Below are 19,662 nucleotides of genomic sequence, written 5' to 3' on the forward strand. Positions count from 1 at the left end.
TAATTCATCCTGTGTAGGCGGAGGTGATGTATTCTTTTCATGTACAGAGGAAGCGCAATATCCTGTTCCAGCACGGGCTCTAATACCACACTGAGGCACACTTGCCCCCAGCCTCTCGGAGGCATGAGTGCTCCTGGTTGAAACTAAAGCTCGGGCTTTCTGAGGCTGATATATGAGGTGTCTGTGCTTCAGACTCTGCTTGTTACAGCATCAGTAAATGCAGGGTCTAATGGCTCCTTGTCCTGAGAGCAAATGGGGGTATGGTTCTCATTTTGGTGGAGAATATGTTTCCCGTGGCTGACGCCGGTGCTCTTTTATTGAAGCAACATTTTCTCAAGTTAAGTCATTATTTAGTAAAGCAAAGTTTTTATCCCAAAAAACAAAACAAGGAAATAAAATGTTCGTTGTTTACCACACAAGTCAGTTGGCTTATGTGGTGCTCATTATACCAAGCTAGGCTCATATGTATTAATCCTAAAATCCTCTAAACATATGCTGCTTTGACCTCAGTCAAATGAGCTCTAATTTGATGGTGAGTCATGCAATTAAACAAGTCAAATTAAACTGAACCATGGAAATAGTCCATGTAGTTTGAGAATGAAGCACTGGCTCCCTGTAAGTCCAGGGACCCTGCTCAGCAGCAGATCACTGTGCCTGTGCAGCTCAGTAAACAGTGTGGAGATCTCTTTCTAACAAGGCAAATGAAACGTCACCTGTGCAGGTTCGCGCACAGAAAAGCCACGTGCACGCGCGTGCGTGCGTGCGTGCGTGCGCCACTAGTCAGTGGGAGGTCTACCTGTGTGTCCCAGCAGCAGCAGCAGCAGCAGCAGGCTGGTGAGCCCTCCTCCTCCTCCTCCTCCTCCTCCTCCTCAGAGAAGCTCAGAGAAACCAGCCGCACGTCCTGCGGATCAGTCGCTCCAGGATTCAGGCGCACGCCGGAGGAATGCGCGGAAATACTCTGCGTCCACTTGGATTTCAACAGGAGAGGCGTCTTTTAACAAGTCCACGTGGTTTCTAGCATGAGAGCGCGTTTCTGGAAAGGATAACCGTGTTAAAAAAATTAAAAAAAAAAATGTCTCACCAGCAGCGGGTCGTCCAACTCTCCGCCGCTTCGCTCGCCGTAGTCTTCGGTCCGGAGGAGGAGAGTTCGTGCGCCGGCGGAGGGAAAGCAAACGCTAATATCACGAGTGGTCGGGAGATTTTTGCGGACTTTAAAGCGCAAAACTCGCGCAGTTTCTGGAATAAAAGATTAGTGAAGGCCATGGCCGAAGTGTACTTCCAGGGATGGATGGAAAACTGTGTGCTTTTCATTCAAGGGAACGCAAACAACCTGGAGGTGCTGAGGGAAGCGTGGATGCGCAGGGCGCTGAGGTCACCGAAGGGATTTCTCATTAAAGCTGTCGGTATGTAACATCGATCACGTTACTGTCAAAAGAAGTGTCACCGGTGATGGTGTAACCTGATAAACAAAACGTAAAAAGGCAGTGTATGCGTCTGGAGAGACGCAGAAAGCGATCCAGTGCGCACACAAGTGAACAGGAGGTGACAGGAAATAAAAACACAATAGTGAACAGCCACAGTCATGCAAGGGAGAGTGTTTTTTCTTAGGGAACACTGCAGAATCACATTTGTTTACCACACTTTGAGATAAGTGTGTGAAAGCTGTAAAGTGAGCAACATGGAGCTGCCATGCTTAAAACCCCTCCTCCCACTCCTCTGACTAATTAGACTGACTTACCACAAGATCTAGTTAAATCTGATGGCAGAAGTTGACTTTTCTCTATCCACAAGCTGTTGTGTTTGTGGAATAAATAATCCAACGTTTTCAGCGTGTCTCTTTGACTGAACAAATATTTTTGCCCTTCGTGAAACACTCTTTCATTTCTTGGATGCTGCAAAGTGTGGAGGCATAAAACTCACGCCTCAGGCAATGATAGGTGGCAAGGTGATGTCTGTCCGCTTACTGTTTTTAATGACTGCCATTTTCCTCCCACAAAACTCCTATGAGGAATTGGTAAAGAGCCCAACTTGTCTTGCCACAAGCAGTGAAATGTTAGCAGCTTTACCACTTTCAGAGTGTGTACAAAACCACAGGTTGTTCTCAATCTCTGTTAAAGTCTGAGATGATTTTCTCCCTTTATTGCCCCAAATACTGCCTGGTGTGTTTGAGAGGATCGCATGACCAGGCAGCCCCCCGCCCCCCCCCTTGTTGTCTACACTGTGTCATGTTTACCAAAGCTTGTTAACAAAGCTTTACATACCACTAATTACCTTTAATTGCTCCCCTTCTCTGGCCGTCCCTCAGATGCATATAGCGGCACAGAGACAATGAATGGAAACCTCTATGCAGCCTCCTGCATCATGATCTCATGGGCTGTAAATGCCCGACATCACCGGCCGCTGAAGTAAATGACTGTGGGTGTGGGTTTAGACCTAATGACAGTATATCCTTAACAGATGCATAAGTAAGTAATAAGAAGATAATGAACATTTAAATCAAATGCAGTTGTTGGAGTTGTGTCTGTGATAAACCACCACTCTCCCAGCAGAAAATATGAGTTAGCGGTAGGGTTCCCAAATGTTGGGAGGATAGTTGAGCTGCAGCTGGTTCCTTTTGGTTCTTGAAGCAGTGCCCCAGCAACACACACATTGTCTCTGCGTTACCATTTGGTCCAGATGCCGTCCCTGTGTTTCACGGTGTGTCTTTCCAACAATGCGTCTGTCTCTGTTTGAGCAGCATTTCGTCTCGATTCCTTGCCGCTGCCTACCTGCTGACTTTCTCTCACTTCGGTCAGCTCTTTCCAGACCGAGCAGTGCACAGACAAGTTAAGGGAGGAATGCAAAGGGGAGGAAGAGACCACACACGGATGGGGGGTATGGGGGTGGAGGGGTGGAGGTTGACATTGTTGCCGTCCTGCTGTGCGACAACTTCTGGCCCTAAGCTTCTGCTCAGCACACAGACACCATATGGGCCAAAGGTGATATTGAGCGAGCCTATTAGCATACACAGCATCAGCACAAAGGTGCACACACACATATGCATGAGCTCGCAGTCAGATGCAAGGCAGGTGTCAACACCTCTTCGTGTTTGAGTTTCACACCAGAAACTTGTAAGCAAGCATGTCAGGGTGTGGAGGTGTCACCTCCTTCTCCTCCTTAACAAATCCTTCACCTCACGCTGCAGCCATTTCTATGGAAATCAGCACTGGCAGAGTGTCAGAGCCTGGTTTACTGCCTTCTCTCGGAGAAGTGGTTAGCAGTGAATCACTGTGCAACTGGCTGCCGACCACAGACGCTTTTCTGTTACCTAGGATTAATGTCCCACAGATTCAGGGCCGGCGGGGGACTCAGACCTGCAGATTGATATCAGCCATGGACGTAAAGGCCTTGACATTGTCCTGATATAAAAGTGTCAGCTACAAAACAGAGAAGTTATGAGTTATGGGCTACAGTGAATTTCAAACAGCCCTGTCTCCTTTTCTCAGGCCAGACGAAGGTTGAGACACGACTTTATTGACGTGAGGAGTTTTTTAAAGGGAACGTTAAGGTGCTAATTAAGAAGCTGCGTTTTTTTGTTGGTTAAAAGCACTTAATACAAAGGTTCCACATGAAGAGACATACAGTAATTGCTTTGATTAATGCCTATTTTGTCTGGTTGTCAGTGCTGAAGAGCCGCGTGACGACAGATTTTGGGCCGATGAGGAGAATGTGCAGAAAAGTAGGTGTGCGGGATGTGGGGAGGGTGGCTGGAGAGACGGGATCATGGTGAGGTTAGACCGACATATACAGACAGGGCGAGGAGTATGAACAGGCTTCGTTGTTATCCTTGTGGGAATGGGCCCCACTGGTACTGGGATTGACCCCTCTGCTTCAACTCATGAGTGTCTCTAGGGCGTTTCTCATTCTTCTTCATTTGCTCTGAAATTGTCTCTTCTTCCCTTTTCTTCCATTTAGCAGACGTTTACACAATAACACCCCACATGTAAAGTAATTTTGATAATGATGCGAGTGATCTAGTTCTTGCCGACTTGACATTTGGCGTGTTTACATATACATGCTGTAACCTGATTACTGTGAATAATCAGGTCTTGATATGGTGGAAAGTAACCCTGTTTGAGTTGACATATTTTTCAATAAGCAGGATGTGGTGTCCTACAGGAGACAGCAAATATGAGAAGGAAATACTAGACAATTGTTGTTTATTGTCTTGGCTGTTATGTCCTGCTTGCAGTCTTTGTAATGGTCTCCCAGTTTCTGCAAGAAGATTAACAGGTGAATTTCCTAATGTATCAAACTATGCCTTCTGAACAGGCCTCCCTGACCAGGGCTCTCCTGTTGAAGCTGTTATCCGGTGGTGCATTATTCAGAGTATCACCATTGACCCTGCAGCAGGATGAGCATGGATCCACAAGCTGAAACATTTATATGGAGTCAGCCAAAGGTGTAATGAGGTGTCCTGTGTCCTCCCTACATTCAAACTCTTTAAGCTGCCTTCATCCTCTGGACATGGCTGTGAATGAGACCTCCGTACAGACCTCTCACTTTCACCGTGGACGACACTGCCTTTGACCGGTGATTGGTCTTTGAGCATTTTGAAAACGAGTGCATGCTCATGCTGCTCTTTTTAAGTTTCCTTTTTTAAAAGGTATGTTTTTGTAACTCGCTATACCATGAGGTGGCGAAGCATTCCTGAAATGCCTCATTTACTCTTGAGATCATTTCCTGAGCGAGCCTCACGTCTGCTCTTTACTTTAACTTGAAAGTGTGAAAATCCATTTCATATAAGGGGTGTCTCCTTTCATGAGGGTAGTTTGTCAGTGGTCATAACTCTTCCAGATGTTACCTTACCAACCACGACATCCCTTTGTTGGCCCATACCACATTTAAATGGCCCACCCTGTCATAACTAAGCAGCACAGGTCAAAGGTGACAACTTTTCTGCTAACAAGCTACCTTGAGGTCAGTAAGCTCCAGAGGGCTTTTTAGCAAACAAACAGAGCAAAATACATCAGGTATCCAGGTGTTCTTCACTCACCAGTCAGTGTTTGTGTCAATGGATCCTTAACTGTGTTGTGTGCGACATACCCCCTCATCATATCTTTCAAATATGTTCTTGTGAATGCATTATAAGGCAGATCTAATGTAGCGCTATTAATACAAGTGGATTTATTACAGTTATTTCATCAAATTATGAGGAGGAAACCAGACATTTCAACCAGTTATTCATAAACAGCTCTTTTAAAACTAGTCATTACTTTTAACCACTGTTTTTACAGTTCTTTCACTAAAATTAGCAAAATACATAAACCTATTACCCATAATTTAAACTATTTATAGCTAACTTTGAACTGTTTAGGTAACTATTATCCCCGGGGAAGCTACCGAGGCAGAATAGTGAAGCGAGTGTGTGTCTTAATTATCTCAAAGTGCAATGTCACTAATGGCTGCTTCAGTTAAATCCCATTCAAGAAGTATCAACTTCTCTCTAGAAATACTAAGTCAGTAATTTTCTTCCAGGATATATTATTGCCTCAGTCATTAAATCGGTCCCTCTGCTCTGGATGTCATTTTGGAAGTTATTGCTCCATTAATAAGATATTTGTGTGACAGGCCATCTTTATCCACTGCATATCATCTGTTTATTCAGCACTAATAAGTATTTAATTTGGTTTCAGCTGTTTATCTGTTACCCATGCATCTCTCTGCTCCGTTGCTCTGTATTTTATTTCTGGTTAAAGACAGATGAACTGGGAAGCGGTCATTGAAGCACATTTGTTTAAGATCTACTGCACTAAGTTAACCACTAACCATCTGAGGTGCTCTCGAACAATAATGTTGAAACACTCTGCCGCTCTCTTGCCACTAATACTATGACATACTGTGTATACTGCTGTTCAGGCTCAGAGAAATGAAGGCTTTTTATTATGAGAGTGGTTGGGTTAGTCCTGTTTCTTAAAAACACAGGTGGAATCACATCAGTGTAAATGTGCCTATGACTGACTTCAGTATTGATTTGCACTTAATTTAATTTATCTTATATATATAAACAGTTGACTGGTGAGTCATTTAATTGAATCACGAAAGTTTTTGACATAATGTATTGGAGAAAAAGCAGCATTCATGATTTATGTTCAGCTCTGTTAAATGTTTGAATTGTCTCTTAAAGTGCATTGTTGGTATAAGATAACCAGGCTCCAGTCTTATTATACAAGCGTCACCACTATTATCTTTTACTGTATTGTACTAAATTCATCTTTGCTTTCTATTTCCTGCATGGGTGAAAGATGGTTTATTATACGATTCAGACATGAGGAAACCTTGACCTCTATTTTCAGACTTAAACAGACTGTTTCTATGTGTGTGTGTGCCTCTTAACACATCATTTGTTAGCCATATCCCTTCCCATTGAACTGGAAGCTCACCCCAGTGTGAATCAGGTATGTCAGCCTCTTTATCGACCCTAATATTGTGCTCACTTGGAGTGGTGAAATGGCCTGGTGCCAACAATAACAGTTGAGGAGTTTCTTCTATATCCCTCACTTTATCCAGCCTGTCAGCAGACGTTTGGGTTTCCCTCATGGGACTTCTCTTCAGTCAGTCTCTGGACAGATAAATGGGTTGACATAGAAGTGAGGCTATATTGCAGGAAATTTTACTATGACCCAGTGGTATGCTAACTTTAGTTATGCGATAGCAGAGTGCTGTGTTATTGTATTTCAAGAGTGAAGCATCCACATGCGACAGGAGCTCTGTTCTAAATACAGGGATAACAAACACAGGAATCTGCTGCACCTTGAACTTGGTTAAACAGGAGGAAATAGGTTTCATCTGCAACCAATGAGTGCCATCAGTCTTAATTTATCGTTGTGGATCCTCTGGAAACCGTGTTTAGATTATGTGTTTTTTGGTGGCGGGTGGCTTATCCAGTCGAGAGAGTCAGCAGAAAGTCTGACAAAGCTTTTTTCCTTGTCTTGAATAAAATAGATCTGAGGTGAACCATGCACACGCTGGAAAATCATATTTTCCACAGGATTGGAATTATTAGCAAAGTGATTTGCTGTAAGTTTATTACATTTAAAAAAAATAAAAGCTTTTGCAGTGTTTGTTTTTCTCAACCACAGTCCTCCAACTTTCATTAATCTACATTTACATGTAGTTATTTGGCAGACGCTTTTATACAAAGCGAGGGTAAATGTAAGGAGGTCTTGCCTAAGGACCCCTACTGGAGTAAATTGTATAGTAAAATAATCTGGAATAAATCATAATTATTCATTTGGTTTTGCAAATGGGAAAAAAAAATACAGCTAAGACACAGGGTAGGAGTTGGTAGATTAATATGATCTTTTAAAGAAACATTGACCATTATTATCATTTTCATTAAATATATATGGTGTTAACATACAAATACTGTTTATTTTATCCAAAGTAAATAAATACAGCCAAAATCAAATAATTATTTACACAAGGGACTAGAAGTCAGGATATCTCGGGATATGTGGAGATAATTTTGAGTGCTCAAGTACTCAATTGTTATGAAAGTGCAACGATCGTCTCAATAGTTTACTTTTCAAATTTCTCCTAAGATGAAATGTAAATGGTTTAATCTTAAACACATTAGGTCTGGAGCAAGCTAAGATACTTATTCAGAAGTTTGTGACATAAGAGGAGGCCAAGGACTTGGATACACTGTAGTGTCACTGCAGCGTGTTGTAAGAGAACAAAGGAAAGGTACCGTGGTCCACATTTAAATGGACTATACTTACCAGGCATCTGGCAGAAAAGTTACCGGCAGATTCCGGGGTTTATGAAAGCAGACAAGAACCAGAAATGTTGGGGCGTCTGAGGAGGAATAAAGATTGGAAAATACTAGTCTAAGTAGTGCTTTAAATACAGTCCAGTCTACATGCTCTTTTGTTTAACACCTGGTCAGGTGTCCCCCTTTTTCACAAGAGCATGATGACAGGATTACTGTTCTGTTTAGTTCACTACCAGGGCACTTTAGTTTTTATAGTATGAGCTAGATCATTAGTCACGTAGTGGTTACTGTGAATCAGATGGTAAAATAGAAAGTATTTAATGGCAGTACAGCTTCAGGGATTTGCAGCCAAGCTGTGTAATGACCAACTTTGAGAGCATAGATTTTTTTAAGCGCTGTGAATATTGGTTTGAGAAGCTTAGTCACAGGCTGCTTATACTTTACTGCCAGTGCGCGTTAAATGTTAAAGGGTTGATTTTTGGAAAGTGCTTCTCAAGGCTATAGCTAGATTTTTGGTACCCATACACGTCTGCTGCTGTTTCTTCTTTTTCTTTGGCTTTGTATTGCATGTGGCAGGTCGCCGCCACAGTAAAGGTTTCTATGGTGATGCGAGTCAACACGGAGCCTGTGTTTCTCTTCATTACTCAGAGGTTTTGTATCTGTTCCTCTGCTGAATAATGAATACAGAAGTCAGTGTTCATATCTTGACAATTGGCCTAAACTGGAGGTAATGCAGAAGGTTCCCCAGACTGCCACTCCAACCTGCCAACAGGCAGATTTTCTCACACACTGATTACAAAGAGGGCACAGTCCAGTTTTTACTGTTTTCCTCCCACATTCATTGCTTCACTTAATATTTAAACACAGGCAGTCTGAGATTCTGGACAAGTCAGTGGACCTGATTAAATATTTACTTTATGCCTTCACATTTGGACAGAAATCTTGGTTATATTGTTGGGAATCAATCAGTAAGGCCGTAAAATGAAAGATGGCTCAGTCTTTCTATTTTATTATTATTGATTGATGGATGTTTTTAAGTATCAACTATAGATTTGTTGCAGACATTTTGGTGCAATATATACGGCCATTGTCCACACTAAAGGGTAGTGTTGTTAGACTGGGCGAGGCAAGTTTGTTGGGACATTTGGGCTGTGATTGCTCTCTGAAGGGATCTTTTCACTCCATTTATTGGGCCATTTAGCTGCCCCGCCCACATCTGTGTGCTCTATGGGAGTCAAAGACACAAACTCGTAAACCATGGTTAAAAAGTGTGATGCAAACACACACAAGGAGGGGAGGGCGGCTTCTTGGAGACCTTCTGTACCAAAAAAACTAAAACAAAGGGAGGTGGCCGTGGGACTGCGAGAGCCTCGTGGCATAAATTACAGCTTGCATCCCTTCCCATTATACTGAATCTCACTGTATGAATGTTTGACATTGTCTCACCACAGACGTAATTCAGATCGTTCACTTACAGCCCCCAAAGTCACCTAAGCATGTCCTTCACCAGGGCTCAGTCGATGGGAGAATGGGAGGGATTTTGCAGTTTGGGCAGGCCTCAAGTTCATATTGAATGCCATGCAGTGTGTCTTTAATGAGGAAGAGAGAAGATTAGCCTGTTTGCCTAGTGGAGCCTAAAAGATTAGACGAGAGCAGGTTGAGATAAGATGGTGTGTGTCTGTGACTGTACATTTCCAGGAGAACTATGGGATTGCCTGATGTTTCAGTTTTTAGGTAAGATTTTACCTAGATCAAAGATTAGAGCCTGTCACAAATTGTGCAAACCTCTTTATTCCTATGGTTCTTTAGAAAATGCATAACTAGTTAAATTACGTAATTTAATTTACCCTCTTGGGACATGAACAGCTGCCTCCAAACTGTCTAATAGCTTATTGAGACATGTCACCAAAAGTCTAATGGCGCCACAAGAGGACAGACCAGAGGATTCTGGTTTTTCCTCTAGTGGATTCTCCTGGGTACCATGAATACAGTATATGTAAGGCTTCCCAATTTAGTGGCAGTCCATCTAGTCATTTTGAGATATTTCAGTCTGTACCAATGAGCCTGACACTGACATCCCTAGAACACATACAGAAGATCACTAGTTAGAGAAATGTCAGTAAAATATTTGAAATGCCAGCAAAATAACTAATGTGTTTTGTATTAATGTCTGTTTGTGTAGTTGTGTGTTTATGATCAAAGCTAAGCCTCCCCTCATTTACTGTACACATCATATCCAACACGTTTAATTATAGGAGGTCTGTGTGTTGTACGGTGTTAACAAGGTGTGTGTTTAATGATGAACTAGTACTTCCACACTTTAGATGCCAGATCCCACGGCTAATAAATGCCCCTTTCATCTACCCATTTATTATTGCTGCAGGAATTCAGACGTCCCATAATTTGTATGATTTTGGTCATCTTATTGCTGCACTCACGTTGCTATTTGAATATTTGCCGCTTCTATGTTCAGTTTGAAAATAAAATCTCAATTATAATCTGAATATATGCAGCTAATTAAAATCTAAAGTATCTACTGTATATCATGGTGTCTTAATATTGATATACTAAGAGCCTGGAGGTAATGCAATCACATGACAAATGGGACTCATGCGGCTCTGACGCCAGCAAACACAGCACTGTGAATACATGTGGCATTGATCAGCGTCAGCAGCCAGAAACATCTCAGTGGGGATAATGGAGAGAAGGTCTTTGTCAATCATATCAACAATCTGAGCAGTCAGCTTCATTTTTATCCCCCTGGCAGCAGTTTATTCTGACATGGAAAGTATATAACGTGGGAAGAAATACATGTTTTTTAGCTCTGCATGGAGCAGAAGAATGGTGGGAGCTTTGTGGCTTTGTTTTAGTACTGTGGTGAATACCATTAAACTAAAAATTCAGACTTGTTACATAAAGTTGCAAGGATCTCATTTAGTCCAGATCGACATACAAACATTTCTCACTAAGATACAAAATTGCTTCCAGAGTAAGATGAGATTTGGTATTTTAAAAAAAGAATATTTCTACTTCTTGTTTATATGCTGAATCAAGTAAAGTACTGGGAGGAGGTATAGGGAGGATATTGTTTAAACTAATTAACTAACCAGTGATCAATGCTGATGGAGCATAATGGCAGATTTAGACCTGATAAACACTCTCATGTTGTAAGTCACTCTTTCTCTAAATTTGTAGTATGCAACCCTGAGGTGACATTGAAGTGACATTATTATAGAGTTATAATGTCACAATAATAAAGAGTTATTTCCTTGGCAAAGCTTTTTTCAGGGCCAAAGATGACTTTAAACAGACTTTGACGTGTAAAAGAAATTGGTGGAGCTTTTCTCAAAGGGTTATATTGACTCCTCCTCAGACAAGTCTCCTGTTTGACTCTCTGGCGGCTGTTTTCCTCCTTCTTCCTTGTGGCACACGGTTTGGTTGCCATGGCGCCCAGCCGGGTATTCATGCTGTGTATGACAAAGGGTGTAATGTCGGTGGCCCGGGCTTAGATTACATGAGCACAGAGGTCCGTTTCCCCTGGAGAGAAGACGGATACAACAGCGAACCTCCCCGATGGTCACGCCTGCTAATGTAGCCTCAATAAACACTAAACCTCCGTCTGGCCCATCCTTTCTATTATAGCAACTTTTTCCTTCACACAAACTGCTCAAACTGAGTTTTTGTCTCACTTCTCTGTTTAATTTTTTAACCAATGCCGCAGCCACAAATAAGTAGAAGACATGTGGGAAACTTGAACCTCTGTCTGCACATGAACTCCTTTAGGAGTACAGATCATGCCGGCAGGTGGCCGACAGGATATCCTGCTTAGAACTAGGACTTGGTTAAAGCAGATAACACTGCTCAACACAGTAAAGAAATCTTTTTCAGGAGACGTTTTGTCATTAGTATATGATGGAGGCATTTATTATTTGCCTTCCCTTCCTCTGACAGCCCTGGCTGGCCTTTTGATTGTTGACGGTGGATATAAGTGGTTGCTATGTGGACAGCCTGCCAGACATTCCTATATAGGAAACTAACAACAATGAGAAGCTAAGTCAGCAGCACTAATTCACTGCCCAAGGAGACTGCTATTGAGATATCCGCTCTGGGGTTTAGTCAGATTAACGTCTTCTGTCGGAGTCGGGGGAAGGCAGATGTTTTTTTACAATCCCTCCGTGTGTCATCGGATCAGTTTTATAAAGAAAGAACCCCCGTCTGTGAGACTTATGCGCCTTAAACGTTCTCACTGCGCTCATAATAGTCATTTTATTGACTTTACATGTTGCTTACTGGTGATAAACATTTTTAATTGAAATAAACCCAGAATTAATAGTATTAACATAAATATATATCAGCCAGCATAAAGCATCTTTCACATACAAAGGTTAATGGTACACTTGAATATATTTATCAGTATGTGATTGTGGTACCTGTGACTGTTGTTGTTTTTCACGTTTTACTATGACAGATATTTGAATAGTCATTTATTTTTGCTGCTTCAGATATAAGTGGTTCAAGTACGAGGGTTGTAAATGTTTAGTTTACATCAAGTGTGACCTTGAAAGATTGTGTGGAGACTGTTACACAGTCAAACACATCATATGTTGGATCTTAAGTATGAATTCACACGTACGTGGTTAAAATGTGACTGTCTATAAAACAAGTTAAAGCTCCAGTTGGCTTTATTGATCAATTTATTATATGTGTGTGGTATTTATCACATTCATGGTTGCACTGGATATGTCTGATAGCAAATAAAATAGCAGGAGGGGGCGTGTGATGTGTGAGTGTTTTCATTTGTTGGTGTCCGTGTTTGTTTTAGCTGTTTTTTTTTCCACCTACACTTATTTCACCCATCTTACATTAATGTGTTGTAGCTGATTAACTAAAACCAATTTTCCAGTCCTGTGGGTAAGGTTGTATTCATGCCCTTGTGTCTGTTGTTCATATGAAAGGAGTTTGTGTTAACCCAGCCCAGATGCTAATCATTCATCAGCAGCGGGATCTGGTGTGTTTTACTGCTTTCATGGAGCTCATTTCTCATTAGCAAACATCACTCTTTGTGTAGTTTGTGTTTTTGTGGAGGAACAGTCCAAATTCAGACACTGATGGAAGTATATTAATGTTTAAAATCATAAAAGGAAAAACAACACAGTTTCATTAAAGTCTGCATGAGCTAAGAAAACATTTCTGTGTTTCTCCTTTGTGTTATTAGTCTGGGTTTTATGATGCATTTTTTAAGCAACATAGTGGGATCTCAAACAAAACAGCAACAAAAGTCCTATCCACATTCTTATCCAACCATAACCTTATCAAACTAGTACCAAGTATTTCAAATGTTCACTGAAACATTTCAACTAAGCTCTAAATCTAACCAACTAAGGTCTTATATGTAAGGAAAATATTTCTAATAGTATGCCTGTGCACTACCTTAACCCCAGTGGGTTTAAAAATGCAGCATAATGTATGTAATCAATGGTAGTGACTTTGTTTTATGTCTTTTAAAGAATTTGGGTTGAACCAAGAAATTTTGTGCAACTAATTAAGTCATTCGTTTCGTAGTTTCCTCTCCTTGTTTGAAAAAAACATTTATTTGCCTTCATGTGCAATGAACTAAAAAAGCTAGACATACACACACAGTCTGATACTATGAGTTTTCTGTGTCTCTGAACAAGATAACTTATGGAGTAACTGTATGAATGTCTAAATTCAGTCTTATTCTATTAACATGGTGAGGGTGAGTTTGGTAGTGACTCAATCTCACCATGTTAATAGAATAAGACTGATTGTAGACATTCATACATACATACATACAGAATGAGTCACTACCAAACTCATCCTGCTCTCTTCACTTTAGGCTTTCCAAAAAACTGCTTTGCTTGCAAAAAACATTAACCACCGCTTTAATCACATTTGTTTGTGTGTGACAATATGGGTATTGCTGTTGTTACGAAGATGAAATAATTTGAAAATGTCTGATTAGCTTCAAAAGCAGCTTGGCTTTATAGTCCAAAAGCCTTCTGGCTTGTGTCTAATGGGCTCTCACAGCTTGTTTTAATGTCATAGAAACACTGTGTCAGCACACAGAGTCGTGCAGATTGGTGTGATTTTGCTGGGTAAACAAACAAAAAATAAATTTCATACAATTTTTACCAAGACAAATATTTCCACGACTGTCTTCTTTCTTGGTGTCTCTTACTTTCAGCAATATGTTTGTCTAAGGGGACCTCCTAGACGTGTAGGACCTTATGATATGGGGGGCAGGATATCTGATCTGCCCAGCAGGCAGACCTGTGGTCATTTCTGTGGGAGTAAAAGAATTCTGTGGTCTGTCCCAGTACTGATGGAATTTCAAAAGCAGTGAGGCATGGTTCATGTAACTCACATAAATAGACCACCTTGGTCATGATTTAGAAGGTGGTTAGCAGAGGAATTTCAGCTTCAGTACTTTGAGTTGTTTTCACTTGCAGTCCAAGTCAGAGAGAGAGCTCTTTAACCAATGTGCGTTTGTGTGTACTGAAGCCAGCCCACCTGTTTTACTCAATTATCTGCTGGTGTGTGTGTGTGTGTGTGTTTTTCAGGTGACTTGTCCCCGGTGCAGATGTTCCCTGTCACCCAGTCCCAGTTCATTCCCTTGGCTGAGGTGTTGTGCTCAGTCATCTCTGATATGAACTCTTCCCAGATTACTGTCAACCAGGAAGCACTTGTCAACTACATGAGCAAAGCCCACCCAGGTGATCAATGATATGTGCCTAATTTAGTATTTTAGAGTTTATAGAGTATTTTAGACACTTTGTTGAGCATTAGATTTGTACTAAGAAGAAGCAAAACACAGAGAATGTCTACTCTAACTCTGTTTAAACATGGTAAAATCCACCTACCAAAATCCCTGAAATAACTAACACATTGTATTTTGTTTAATTAATGTATACATAAATAACAGTAGCAGTTGAAGTCATTTAATGAGGGGTAGCCAGACTATACACAGTAAAAGTAACTAAGAAATAGTCCTGCACACAGCCACCTGTTGCCTTTTGAATGCATGTGTTTATATACACTATCGGTCAAAAGTTTGGACACACATAGAAATAAACCATGATTTTCTGTTTTATTATAGTCTTAAACCAAACACAGTTTTCCTCTTACCTGTCTTTTCTCCTTAACACCTTTTTCTCTTTCTTTGTGTCTCAGGGATAACCATCCCCACTCAGGACATCCTCTACAATGCCCTAGGCACTCTCATCAAAGAGCGCAAGATTTACCATACAGGTGAGGGCTACTTCATTGTCACCCCTCAGACCTATTTCATCACCAATAACATGGTCCGAGAAAAGAACTGGTGGACTTCAGGATCAGCCGATGATCCTCCTTCACCTCCGCCTATTACTTATCTATTGAGCAACGACGCCTGTATTAAGACCGCGCAAACACTCCCAGTGGCGCACTGCAAGTCTTGCAGCTGCTTCAGCCCTCTCCAAACATCCACCAACATCCCTTCCACTACTGCATCGGCCACTGTCCCTCCTTCCACCGTCCCAGACCAGCATTCTGTCTCTGTTTCCATAAGTGAATGCACAGGCAAGAGCTTAAAGTGGCCCCGTCCTTTAGATCACAAACCCACAGTACAACATCAGTCTACCTCCACAGCAGCAGACTGCCAGGCTAGTGAGGTCAGCAAAACGACAGCCACTACTACTGCCACAGGCCGCAAAGACAAAGACAATAAACCCGGTAGAAAGTTTGGGCTCAGCTTGTTTCGGAGGAATGCAGGTAAAAAAGAGAAACCAAAGAAGGAGTATGTGTCATTCTCAGGCCAGTTTCCTCCAGAGGAGTGGCCAGTTAGAGACGAGGACGACCTGAACAACTTGCCCCGTGACCTGGAGCATGCCATCATCAAACGCATCAATCCTGAACTGACTGTGGACAACTTAACACGACACACAGTCCTAATGAAGAAGCTGGAAGAAAGGAGGGAGAGGGGGATAGACAGAGTGTTGGACAGGGGGGTGGATAAAGAGGATAAAGGAGTAGACAAGGGAATGTCTACTGAGATCCTAAGTTTTTCAAAACCCAGGCATCATCACTCCTCTAAGGCAGGGGCAGGGAGAAAATCTGCTCCAAAGGCCTCTCGCAGCAAGAGGAGGGCTCACTCATCCAGAGAGAAGCAGAGGGAAAGGGAGAAGGAGAGGGTGAAGAGCAAGGCTCCCATATGTGCCGACGAATATCCTGAGGGGGCCGATATGATACCAACTCAGCTTAGAGTGGAAATCCCTGTTGATGAACCAGATCAAATGGAAGAAGGTGGAGCTTTTGAGGCAAAATCTCTTCATAAAAAACGCATTGAAAACCTTTTCCAGACTTGTCCAGTCAAAGATGCGGAGACTATAATCCCTGTTGCCAACAACAGAGAGCATAGAAGACGAGAGGTGAGAGAGAGCAAGGCTTCAGGGCCAGGGAGAAAGGAACGTGCGAGTCACCGCTCCAAATCTTGGGACCCGCATCGGGCCAAAGTCATTACAGCAGCTGGAGAGCATGCAGCAAAATCCCCAACGTCCGAGAACAGGTATGACTGTGTCGATGAGAGGGACTTTACTGCTGATGACCTGCTCCAAGCAGACTCAAATCTTAACAGAGAGCTGCCACTGGATTACAGCTCAGCCTACCCACAGAGCAGCACTCTCAGGATAGACGACAAGGTCCGACATCAGAGGGAGGGAAACAGTAAGGAGTGCTGGGAGAGGGAAGGCAATAATAGACCTTTACAGGAATCAGAGTACAACAGTGTACCAGTCCACAGCCAAGCCCCAGATGATCGGCTCTCGAACATCCAACAATACTCCAATAATAATGTAATTCCACCTACACATCCTTACAAATCAGTCACACACCACTCATATGAGGTAACTCTGCCCTGGCCCAAGCCATCTTTACAGCGGACACACTCCCTCAAGCTCTCCTGCACACAAAGGGATGATGTTCAGAGGCCTGATGAGATCTTTTCACCCAGGCAGACCTGCGAAACTGCTACCACACCGGAACAACAAGAGATCAAATCCATCGCTATCAACAGTAGAGAGCAAAGGGCCTTGAGCCATGGAGAAGCGCAGGAAGTGATAGCTGACAGCACTCCCTCAGTAACAGGAACAGACGGCTTCTTAGAAGACGACTATAGGCTCTATCAGAGAACACATGATGAGGAGGAGGAAGATGCCTGCAGCTCCTTGTGTCTTAATGAGGAGGAGATTATTGACGCTGCAAATGTGTACCAAACGGACATAGCAGACTACCATGGCCAACAGTTGGTTTGCCATAATCGTGAAACTGATCTGCAGTATCAGGGACACCACAGTTGCTATTATAATTCCAAATTTCACCACCAACAAGTTGCCTTGACCAAGAGGGAGGCTTCTCTCAGCCCCACCAGGCCGGGAGAGACCACATTGAGACTCTATAATTGCCATCACAGGACAAAATCAGCAGAAGGCCACGGGGAATCTACTCCCAGGCAAGGCACGTTGATCCAGGGGGAGCGACAACATGGGGTCAACCTTCATTTTGACTGTTCTGAATCCGCTGAACTTGCAGACAGTAGCATTTTTGACTACTGCCAGACTAGTGAGCTAGAATCAGACACGGAGACTGTCCGTAAGTCGGCCGATGAGGGTGATGGTGAATCTGCTCAATGGGCAGCTGAGGCGGAGGAGGTTCAGCGGGGCGAGTTGGACGAGACGGGCGTTCCTCAGACCCACACAGCTGTTCTGGGCAGGATCAGTGGAGCCAAAGGGGCAAAAACCGGAGAAGTGGTGGAAATGGGAGAGAACCAGAGCATCACAGGAGACAGTGGTATAGATTCTCCTCGGTGAGTGCCTCTCTTTATAATTGTACATATTAGAGGTAATAATATACTGCGATATTGTGTTTCCATTTCATTATAGTTCGCCTCAAACCCCTTGAAGTTCCTGAAAGTTACACAGCTAACACAGCCTGATAAAAGTTATGAGAAAATAAAGAAATGTTACCAATCCCATAGGCAAGTGTTTAACCAGTTCACACCTAAAGCTAAGGCCTTATCGTTCCCGCTGCGAGCCCACCACCACTCTATCCTATTCTGAAGGAGCGTGAGAGACAGGCAAAATAAACACTGTACTGAGGTTAGTTAACCTGTGGGTTACATGTCAGCGGCTGGCCTTTCTCCACGTTTGTGTTTTTTTCTTTAAAGTAAATTGCAATAAAGCTGAACAAACACCTTGCGACCAATAATAGCATCCACTATTTGGACAGAAGGGAGTCATTTTGATAATTATGTGTAACTGCTGTGCAGCACTTAAATGTTTCATGTTATAATCAAAGAGGAAGAAAAGACTTCTTTACTGACGTCGAACCGCTGTGCACCCCAGATGGACTGTTTGAACACGTGACTTGGTTCAATATCAACCTCATTCCACCTTTCTCCCCTACAGGACCCGTGTCAGTCTGGCCTCCAGCAACACTGTCATTCTTGAGGGTCTCAAGAGAAGAGGCTTTTTACAAAACCTGGAGAAACTGCATTCGAAAAGCAATACCATGCGACCGCAGAGCTCGCTGCTCCAGCTAACTCCTGTCATGAACGTTTAGTACGTCTGAGTCTTCATGCAGCTCAATTAAGGCCAAAATTGTGAGCTCGGACCTCCAGTCCTATGCAACTGTTACAGTCAGAAACACATCTAACGAGGAGAATTCACACTCTGTTGCTCACCTCCACATATTGATGCCTTTCAAAGGTCTGTGTACAAATGTACAGTAAATTTTTTTTTTCCTTTTATAAAATATTTTAGATGTAATATGCTTCAAATTATTCATTCATGAACTATGGACTCTGTGTATGTGCTGTTAAGTTCAGGGTGTACTGAATCCTTTTTGTGACATACTTGTAGTTTGCATCTCATTAGTAAAAATGCTCACAACAGCAATAACATGTCCTAGTGTTTCCTTTTTTCACATGTAGCAGTTACTCCAAATAAAATTGTTTATGTCAAGCAAAGTGTCTTTCTTGTTATGAGATTGCTCCCTTTAAGTGATTTTTTCTGATTTCTTTCTCCTGAACAGAACAAAACTTTTATTCTGAATTGCTGAATTAGCATTGCTTTTACTGGAGGATTTAGTGAAATTTTAAAAAATTACAGTCTGCAAATTCACTGAGGACAAAGTTTAGGAAGATGCTGTACTGAATTTTAATAAAGCCTACTACTGAGAAGCATTTCTTTTTTTTTCCTGCACATCTACAATCATCACTTACGAGGAACTCAATGCAAAAATATGTGTATTAACACCTATGACAATATCAAAAACAACAACCTGATATTGAATTGTGTCAGACTTTACAGCTGTACTTCAAGTGGTCCCATATTTTATATATCCTCACACACTGTGCGTGAATCACCTGTTGAGATACTAGACATTTACAGCAGCTTAAAAGAGCACTTTAAATCCCCCCCATCTAGGTATCCGTGAGGTAAACCAGACACCGCTCCACTGATAAGCTGTTAATATCTGTGAAGGTTGCGGTGACAGCGAATCCCAACCTTGAGCGTCTACCTCTACAGACAACCTGACCTCCAGCTGTGAAGGAATGTAAACCAGAGTAGTGCACGAGTGTGGGAAGACGGGTAGTTTCCTGACATGTTGATGTTTTTACAGTTCTCAGGCTGTTCCCAAGAGCTTTGCCGGCGTGGATTAAATTACACCTTCTACTCAGTCTGGGTCAGTCTCTGTGATATAACAGCTTAAGATGCAGATGTTCCAGATGTAGGACGGATAAAAGTCTTATTAAAACTGATGTAAAACACTCCAGTGTCAGTCCCTGCTCAACATCTGGACTCATCCCACTGAAATGACATCAACACTGTTTGCATTTAAAAAACATCCAA

General features: G+C 42.3%; 1 protein-coding gene across 1 annotated transcript; it reads left to right on the forward strand.

Annotated features, from left to right (window-relative positions):
• Positions 1-895: 895 nt before the first annotated feature.
• On the forward strand, positions 896-18,994 carry stox1 (storkhead box 1). The gene is made up of 4 exons (XM_026354690.1): positions 896-1,403; positions 14,338-14,490; positions 14,948-17,615; positions 18,217-18,994. Exons 1-4 carry the CDS (start codon positions 1,073-1,075, stop codon positions 18,368-18,370), a joined length of 3,306 nt encoding a protein of 1,101 aa, XP_026210475.1. The 5' UTR covers positions 896-1,072; the 3' UTR covers positions 18,371-18,994.
• The last annotated feature ends 668 nt before the right edge of the window (positions 18,995-19,662 follow it).

This window comes from Anabas testudineus, chromosome 15 (assembly GCF_900324465.2).
Source record: "Anabas testudineus chromosome 15, fAnaTes1.2, whole genome shotgun sequence".
Classification (NCBI taxonomy): Eukaryota; Metazoa; Chordata; class Actinopteri; order Anabantiformes; family Anabantidae; genus Anabas; species Anabas testudineus.